Source organism: Hyla sarda, chromosome 2, assembly GCF_029499605.1.
Source record: "Hyla sarda isolate aHylSar1 chromosome 2, aHylSar1.hap1, whole genome shotgun sequence".
NCBI classification, from domain to species: Eukaryota; Metazoa; Chordata; class Amphibia; order Anura; family Hylidae; genus Hyla; species Hyla sarda.
In genome coordinates, this window is record NC_079190.1 from 124,307,271 (window position 1) to 124,317,091 (window position 9,821).

The following is a 9,821-nucleotide window of genomic DNA, read 5'->3' on the forward strand; positions in this document are numbered from 1 at the left end:
GTGACCGGGGAGCTGCAGGAAGAAAGACGCCGTGAGCGCTCCGGGGAGGAGCGGGGGCCCGGAGCGCTAGGCGTAACAGGGATGATGAAGGGGGGTATGGGATGATGACAAGGGGATGATGAAGGGGGGGTGTGGGATGATGAAGGGGGGATGATGACAGGCGGTGATGATGACGGGGGGATGATGAAGAGGGGATGATGACAGGGTGATGATGATGAGGGTGTTAATGACGGGGGTCTGGATGATGTATTTCCCACCCTAGGCTTATACTCGAGTCAATAACTTTTCCTGGGATTTTGGGGTGAAATTAGGGCCCTCGGCTTATATTCGGGTCGGCTTATACTCGAGTATATACGGTAACCTACCTACCTAGCGGAAAACCTTTTACTTGCCTTCCTACCAACTGAACTTACTACCTGCCTAAATAATTTGCAAACTTACTACTTGCCTACCTACTTAGAGAATGTTCTACTTACCTAATTTACTACTTGCAAACGTACTACCTGCTTACCTAGCAAACATATTACCTGGGTGGGGGGGTGGGGCCAGGCATATTCTTTGCACAGGGGCCCTCTGTGTCCGCCCCTGAAGTGAAATGACTGCCTGCGCCAGGTCTGAGCTCAGGCTGCACTCCTAGAGTAGACTGCGGCCTGAAGCTGTCCGCGGCCTACACCAAAGTGGTGTTTGCTTGCTTGGGGAACCGGGACAAGTGTCTTGGATTTCCTGGCTAGTTAACCGATTATAAAGTGGGTGGTTTGTACAATTGCCCACATTATAATGCGTGGGGTCAGGTGGATTGGGGGCTTCAGTCAGCTGGTACCTGTCTACATGGTAGGCACATTACTGACAGGGAACATGCCACCCCCCAGCTCAGTTGCACTGGCAGCAGAGCAGCACCCCTCTCGATAAGTATGAACACCTCATGAACACCTCAGAACAATGCTTACAGACCAAGAGTTACTCCCATAGGCATAGCTTGTGATGCCATGTCAATGGGACTTATACAAAATGCTTCTAGACCGTTCCTAGCAGCAAGTAGGCGAAAGGTGGCCAGATGGATGTCCCACTTAGTAAGTCACTGGCTGTGGAATTTACTATACGGACATCTCACAACACAGAAGCATTGTAATGAGCAGGGACTGGGGCAGTGTTTTCCTAACAGCGTGTCTCAAACTGTTGCAAAACTACAACTCCCAGCGTGCCCGGACAGCTGGGAGTTGTAATTTTGCAACACCGAGACACACTGTTAGGAAAACACTGGACTGAAGTCTTATAGTGCCCCAGCCATATACTGTGTATATATATATATTATTATTATTTTTTTATATATATCCCTTAACATATATACATTTATTTTATTTCTTGACTAGTAATAGTAAGCAAGGTGAACTACAAGACCCAGCAGTCTGGTCTTTAAACAAATGAGCTGTAAATGTAGGCTCTCTGCCCGCTCATCTCTGCTTATCAGCCGCACACCACGTGACCCCTGTCGTATGACACCACGTGACCCCTGTCGTATGACACCACGTGACCCCTGTCGTATGACTCGGTTATTACTGACAGGTTTTCCCGCTCTCAGCAGAACTCTGGGTGTCGGACCGTGACCTTGTCGGAGACGTCACCAGGCTCCGCCCTAGGAGGTCGGAAGGGGACGCTCTTCGCCTGGTTTCGGCTTCCGGGAAGCGGAAGTAGAAGTCTCGGCACCGCGCATAGCTCTAGTTCCGCCTCCTGTCATGTCTGGTTACGGGGTGTCGAGCTTCTTCTCAGGACCGGAGCTGCTGGAGGACCCGGCACACGCCTCGTCCTTACTGGCGCAGCTCAAGTCTTTCTATGACGCCAGTCTCCTGTGTGACGTCACCATCCGCGTCCTTGGCGGCAGCTGTGAGGAACCCGGCGGCGCCGAGGACCCGGAGAACAGCCGCAGCTTTCACTGCAACCGCAATGTGTTGTCTGCCGCCTGCCCGTACTTCCGGAGCATGTTCACCGGCGGCCTGTACGAGAGCAAGCAGCAGCAGGTGACACTGCACGACATGAGCCCAGAGTCCATGGCGCTGATCATAGAGTACTGCTACACGGGCAGAGTGACTGTGACTGAGACCAATGTGCAGCGCCTCTATGCAGCTGCTGATATGCTTCAGCTGGAGTATGTGCGCCAGGCCTGTGCCGGATACCTGGCCCGGAGGTTGGACCTGCACAACTGTGCCGCCATCCTGCGCTTCGCTGACACCTTCGACCACTGCGAGCTCCGCAGCCGTGCTCTTTCCTTCATGGCGCGACACTTTGAGCAGTTTGTGGCCAGCGAGGACTTCTGTGAGATGAGCCTGGCCCAACTAAAGATGGTGCTAAGCATGGACAACCTGGACGTGGTGAGCGAGCAGACTGTGTGCAGTGCCGCACTGCGATGGCTGGAAGCCAACCCCAAGGATCGGGCAGAGATGTGCCTGGAGGTGCTGGGCTGTGTGCGCTGGCAGCACTTCACCGACAAGGACCAGGCCCATCTAGAAAGCTTCAAGTCCAGGCCGTGGGTCCGCAAGCATTGCTTACCGTACCTAGAGGCTGCGCTGCAAGATAAAGATGGCAAATCTGCCGCCATCGTGCAAGAGAGCAGTCCCATGCGCAGGATAGGCATGTTGGCTAAAGAAATGGTCATCTTCTTCGGACACCGCAAAGAGCCCTTCTTGTGTTATGATCCTTACTCTGGAGACATTTACACTATGCCTTCCCCTCTCAGCAACCTCGCCCATGGCAAGGCAGTCACCTCCTCAGCTGTATGTGTCTCCCCAGAGAATGACCTGTACTTGGCCACACAACCGATGAAACAGCTGTGGGTGTACAGCCCTGTACAGAACAGCTGGCAGCTCCTGGCAGAGAGGTTGTTGTGTAGGGAGGGCATGGACGTAGCCTACCTGAATGGTTACGTGTACATCGTGGGCGGCCATGACCCTTCTTCTGGTGCCAAGATCAAAGATGTTGAGTGCTATAGTGTGCAGAGGAATCGGTGGACACTGGTGGCCTCACTACCACATTCTTTCTACTCTTTTGAGTTGGTGACAGTGAATGACCGCCTGTATGCCATCAGTAATAAGAGGATGCTGTGTTACGACCCTGCCTGCAACCAGTGGCTCAACTGTGCCTCAATGAAGCGCTGCGACTTCCATGAAGCCTGTGTGTACAATGACGAAATTTACTGTATATGTGACATTCCTATAGTAAAAGTGTACAATCCCGCCAGGGGAGAATGGCGGCGGATCAGTCCTATACCCACTGAGATCAATACGAACAACTACCAGATAGTGCACTACGGGTCCAAACTACTCCTCATCTCTTGCACCATCGTACAGTGGAAGAAAAACCGTGTGACTGTTCATGAGTATGACGTGACTAATGACCGATGGGTCAATATTGGCACCATGCTGGGCCTTCTGCATTATGACTGCGGATTCATGTGCCTGTCTGCCCGAGTGTATCCTTCTTGCTTGGAATCTGGACAGAGCTATATCACAGAGGAGGATGATGTACGGAGTGAGTCCAGTACTGACTGGATGGATGGCTTCAGTGAGCTGGACTCTGAATCAGACAGTCTGAGCTCTTTTTCAGAGGATGAATGGCCGAGGGTATCTCTGGCAAGGCCACGGATATATCTAGAAGGCTCTTTCTAATCCACGGACACCTTATTTGTATTTCCCTTTTAGATGTCCCTCAAGGTTCTCGAGCCAAACCATCTGCCTCTGATACCGATATGCTGCACTACTTGAAACCTTGTTCTGTCATGGAGAAACACCTCTTCAGCCAATTCTAAGATATCTTTGCAGGGAGCCTGTCATCATTTTTCTAATACCCAAACCATAAGTTATTCGGATAGTCCCTGGTGATCTGCCTGCCCCTGACCAGCCTTGAAAGATAGATATCTTCCTAAACTCAAATTGAAGCGAGATCTATGGTGGGGATAAGCCAATGATTTGTGGTTTGGGCAGCATAAAAGTGATACGTTCTCTTTAAGTTTAGTCCCTTTGTTCAGACATAGCGATATGACCTGTTGTGCTTCCTTATGTGAATATTTCACTTATGTTGCGTAAAAGTATCTTGCAACGTGTTTCTTTTTAGGGTAGGAGTTGTTGAGTGTTTTCGTAGTAGAGACCATGGAAATGGATAGCAAAAAAAGTTTTTTTTGTTTTGGCACTTGAAAATATTCTGTATTTTTTACTTTGCTTATAAGCATGAGTGACCTTCAGTTTTCACTTCAGGTATACTGTTATACCTCAGTTGGGATCAGTCATTTTTTTATATGATGTATTTAAAGGGGTTTGATTCAATATTAATGAAAGTTTGCCCCATTTACCTCAGAATCGGCCACAACCCAAGGACAGGTGTGTGTGTTTCTGAAAGAAGGCAGCCCTTTTGTTCTAATACTGGGTAACCCCTTTAAAATAGTGAAAAAGGTTATAGTTTACATTTTTGTGAAAAACTTGTCTGATCAGATATAACAGTATGGACATGCTATGTTTTACATGTACACCTCTGTACTACAGGCTTTATGGGCATGTTCTTTACATAGGCCGCGTTAAAGAGAATCTGTGGTCAGTTAAAAAAAATATATATTTTTTTTCTGTAATGTATCTAGCCTTTGGTTCTGATTCATTTTTTTTATGTTGCTACGCCTTCCATTCCCAAGATATGGGGATTTTCATATTTGGTTGTATATGTGTGCTTTCTCCCTGAATAGTCAGATGGGTGTAAACTTTATTTCAAAATGGGGTGTGAGCATGAGGTTGATGGATGTCAGTCATCCTCAGGAGGGTGTAAACAGTATGCCAAGGGGATTTCGAACAGGCTCAACTCCTGGCCACCTGACTTCAGTAAAATGGACATATACAATGAAACTATTAACAAACCCGAATATCTCGAGGCGTAGTAATAAAATAAATTTTCTTTCAAATTGGGGCACAAGAGGCTGTAAAATGATAGAGGTACTCCATAGGAAAATTCAATTAGCTAGTCCTAGTTAAACAGATCCTAGTATTCTGATTTATAAATCTTAACCCTTCCATTACTTATAATTTGCTGTATACTACAGAGAATGTTAGTTCTTTCCAGTCTGCTTCCACCATTGTCAGCCTGAAGAGCTGTTTAGAGCAGGAGAAAAACCCCATAGCAATTCTTTACTGCTGTGGACAGTCCCTGGCATGGACAGAGGTGGCAGCAGAACACTGTGGTCAGACTGGAAAGAACTACACAACTTCCTCTGGAACATACAGCAGTATGTACTGGAAGGCTGAAGATGTTTTATAATTTACAAATCTGTATAACTTAGACACCAGTTGGTTTGAAAACATTTTTTATTTTTCCTCCGGAGTACCACTTTAGCCGTTTATTTTAATTGATTACTGGTCCCCTTTAAGTAGAATTTTGCATTGTCCTTATGGGCTATACACAGACTATGTATAATGCCAAAGCTCTAATGCCAATTAACATGCAACCTTTCCTCTACAGGTTTTACAGCATATGTTGTGATTTTTCTTTTCTTACTAATGTATTGGTCAGGGAACAGTTGCATGGACACAGTTTTTCTGCAGTTGACTGCAATGTCAGTGTGACAAGTCTGTATTTCAAGCCTTAAAGGGGTTGTCCAGATTTTGAAATGCAAAGATGATTTCTTCCAAAAAGAGCGCTACACCTGTCCTTGGGGTGTCTCCAGTATTTCAGCACAGCTGCATTAAACTCGTCTGGGATTTTAAGAAGATTGCCTAAAAGTTGGAGGTGTCCTAACAATAAAAATTACTACATGTTAAAGGTGTACTTTTTAAATCAACTGGTGCCAGAAAGTTAAACAGATTTGTAAATTACTTCTATTAAAAAACATCTTTACCCTTCCAGTACTTTTTAGCATCTGTATGCTACAGATGAATTTCTTTTCTTTTTGAATTTTTGTCTTGTCCACAGTACTCTCTGCTGACACCTCTGTCCATGTCAGGAACTGTCCAGAGTAGCATAGGTTTGCAATGGGGATTTTCTCCTGCTCTGCGCAGTTCTTGATACGGGCATCAGGTGTCAGCAGAGAGCACTGTGGACAAGACAAAAAAGAAACTCAAAAAGAAAATTTCCTCTGTAGCATACAGCTGCTAAAAAGTACTGGAAGGGTAAAGATTTTTTAAAAGTAATTTGCAAATCTGTTTAACTTTCTTTGCACCAGTTGGTTTAAAAAAAATGTTTTTCACCGGAGTAGCCCTTTAATTCCCCCACTGGCCCGGCAGTGATAACATCATGCACATCATTCAAATGACTACTGCAGCCAAGCTGGCTGACAGGCATCACAACTGAGGCCAGTGCAAAGCTGCAGCAGTCATGTGAATGATGTTTGGCATATCTTGGCTTCAGAATCATTGAGGACTACAAAAGCAGCTAGGGAAACAATTGTGTGAGGTTTTTTTTTTCCTGCTTCTTTAGGTAACGTTCTTCTGATCCTGCTAACCCCTTTACAACATTCATCCAAAGTTTCAGGGCTGCACAATCTTCATCTGCAGTGCACTCTGGACTCCAGTTGATATGACTGCCTCGGCAATTGTACCGTCCATAGTGGCCTGCGTCTCCTCATGCTGGAGCTGAAGATTGTGCAGGCCTAAACGTTGGATGCATGCCTAGAAGATGAGCTGCAGTACTTATCATCTGAACAGGTGTGGTGCTGTTTTTAGAGAAAGCCTATGTTTCTCTAATCCTGAACAAACTCTTTAAAGCCAAGTTCTAAAATTCTTGTTCTGTTTGTAAAAGCTAAAGTTGCACCAGGCAGTAAGTTACTAGTACAGATGTTGGTGTGCCGGCTCAAGTTTAAGTATTTCTAGTGGAATTTAGTAATCTGCCAAATGGAGTTACCTTGTTTCGTTGTCTAGCACGTGTAAAGTTCCTTTAATATGGGCCGTCATCTCTGATAGTAAGGTGCTTGTATCTGGCACAGAACAGCCTGATGATCCAGAATCTCATTAGAAAATAAGATTTGGGTGGAGATTAGAAGCCACTTCATATTAAGATTAGTAATCGTCCTTAAATGAAGATATTTTAGATGTAATCTTGTCATTGGGTTGTGAGTCTTTCTAGAGCAGTGGTCTCAAACTATGGCCCTCCAGATGTTGCAAAACTTCAACTCCCAGCATGCCCGGACAGCCGTTGGCTGTCCGGGCATGCTGGAAGTTGAAGATGTGCAACAGACCGCTGTTTTAGAGGGTTTAGCTTCAGATTTTTTTTTTGTCTGATGCTCCGTAAAAGGAACTTTACTATACGTTTGACAAGTTTTTCATTGTTTTAAAAATATTCTCTTATGAATTCTCAAGTTTTATATATGTCATTAGAAGTTTGTATATCTTACACAGAAAAAAAGCAATATGATCAATACAAAGTTACCTTTCTTTTCTTATATTTCTTTAATGTTCCATTGTAATACCTTTTATTAAAGGAAATCTGTAGTGAGTAAATTTCCTGTTTCTACTAGCACTGTCGACTACCCAACCCCCCCCCCCCATCTTAACTGTGAGGTGGTTCTTCACCCAGCAGGGAGCAGGGTAACATTGACTCAGTGCTGATCCCTTTGGTGAAACATGGTGATTTCTTATTGTGTAAACTGACTGGTCCGACTTCATGCGTACTCCACTCCACACACACACATACACTAAAGAGGTGCACGTTCTTCATAAATAGCAAAGTAACTTAGACGTAGACAGGTTTATAAGTGTATTCTGGGCTGGCGTGAGTTTGTGCAAAAATTTACCACTTTTTACTACTACTGCAAAAAAAATGGAAAACCAATGGTGGAGCGACAGGGGATTGTTAACCCTAATAAAGACTGAATTTTCAGCTGAAGATTTAACGACAAATGCTATTAAAAACCTACCCATGGGATAAATGTAAAAGTCTGAACAGTTGCTAGAATGGTGTACGTAGTTTTCTCCAATTTTTTTTGTTGGAGAAAGGAAAAAGAAAATGGACAAGCCATTAGCATTAGACATTTAGCAAGATAAGTTTATAAAAATACATGGAATGCTTGTATAGTTCTCTTAGAAAATAGGTGTGGAAACTACTAAATAGGGCTTCGATAGCAGGAATGCTGAAAATTTCGAAAAAAAATATGTACATATCATTTTCTTTTCTTTTTTTTTTCCTTTTTGAATCCACTTTTGGCTTTGGCTCAAACATCAAAAGCGACATTTGTGATTCCAACATAAGGGTGGTTTTACTTGCAGCTGTTTTTTGAGCCAAAGTCCCAAGAGTGAACTAAAAGGTCAGTGTTATATTTTGAGATGTGAAACTTCCCCAAAACTGCCAAATAAGTGGGAACTAAAAAGTTTACCAATTGATTTAATTGAGAAAGCACCATTTTGTTGCCACTTAGCTGAGTTTTGCATCTGTGTTATGAATGTAAAATTAAGTGCCAGGAACTTCTTTTAAGCTGTTTATATGCCAATATTAAGCTTAATTGCAAATACGGTAGCCTTTTTTTCAGACTTAAGAACAAAAAAAAGTCTGAAAATTGTCAAAAAAAACATTAATAAAAGGCTGAAAAAGTGTGTTTCAGAGGCTATTTTTGTTTAAAAGTTATTTTTTTTTCTTTCTGAAACAGAAATATGACCCGAAAGCCGCACATGGCCTTAGGTCCCATTCACCTTTTGCCCACAGGTTAGCTGTAAAATTTAACAACCTGCTGACTTATTCCAGAAATTGTAATGTGAATGGGCTGTAAATTAGACATATATGATAAAGAATATACACAAACAGGTCTAATTCTAATTCCGGAGTTCCTGTCAAGTGGATTTGTACCAGATGTTGGCTCATGCTTGTGTTGCCATTAATTTTAAAATAAAAACCTCTGGGCTACTTTAAAGTGCAACTGTCACCAGTGTTTTACCCCCAGATCACCCACATGAGCTTACTGTTGTGAACACATGTAATGCAGCCATACCTTTTGGCTGCGCTTCTGGCTGCTTTATGCATGTGAAAATCATTTTTGGATGCCTTTAGGCTTGGCTCGGCTTTGCAATAGGGGATAACATGTCTAGGGGCGCTGTGAGAAATCTGCTGGGCAGTGGGAAATATGTTGCGAATGCACTATGAGCAGACACACTGGGCTTTGCCTGCTGCAGCCGTGTGTGCAGTAAGGTTTGGAGGCAGGCCATGCCTCAGTTACACCTGTGTGTTTGGCCCACCTCCAAATTTTACTGCACAAACAGAGTTGCGGCAAGGAAAGCCCCGTGTGTCTGCTCATAGTGCTGTATGCCCGGCAGATTTCTCGCAACGTATTTACTGTGTGTGATCCTACCCTTTAAATCAACTGGTGCTAGAAAGTTAAACAGATTTGTAAATTACTTCTATTTAAAAATCTTAATCCTTCCAGTACTTATCAGCTGCTGTACGCTCCACAAGAAGTTGTTTTCTTTTTGAATTTCCTTTCTGTCTGACCACAGTTTTCTCTGCTCTGTCCATTTAAGTAACTGGCCAGAATGACAGTTCCTGACATGGACATAGGTACCAGCAGAGAGCACTGTGGTCAGACAGAAAAGAAATTCAAAAAGAAAAGCATTTCCTCTGTAGTATACAGTAGCTCATAAGTACTGGAAGGATTAAGATTTTTAAATAGAAGTAATTTACAAATCTGTTTAACGTTCTGGCACTAGTTGATTTAAAAAAAAAAAAATTCTGGCGCAGTACTCCTTTTAATTAGTGACCTGTGAACTGTTAAAGGGAACCAATCAGCATATTTTAGCATATATATATATATATATATATATATATATATATATATATATATATATAATATTGCTTTTTATTTGCTAAAATCA

The 9,821-nt window shown here is 43.5% G+C and overlaps 1 protein-coding gene across 1 annotated transcript; it reads left to right on the plus strand.

Moving 5' to 3' along the window:
- Nucleotides 1-1,374: 1,374 nt before the first annotated feature.
- KBTBD7 (kelch repeat and BTB domain containing 7) lies at nucleotides 1,375-8,810 on the plus strand. The gene has a single exon (XM_056555458.1). It carries the CDS (start codon nucleotides 1,734-1,736, stop codon nucleotides 3,657-3,659), a length of 1,926 nt encoding a protein of 641 aa, XP_056411433.1. The 5' UTR covers nucleotides 1,375-1,733; the 3' UTR covers nucleotides 3,660-8,810.
- The last annotated feature ends 1,011 nt before the right edge of the window (nucleotides 8,811-9,821 follow it).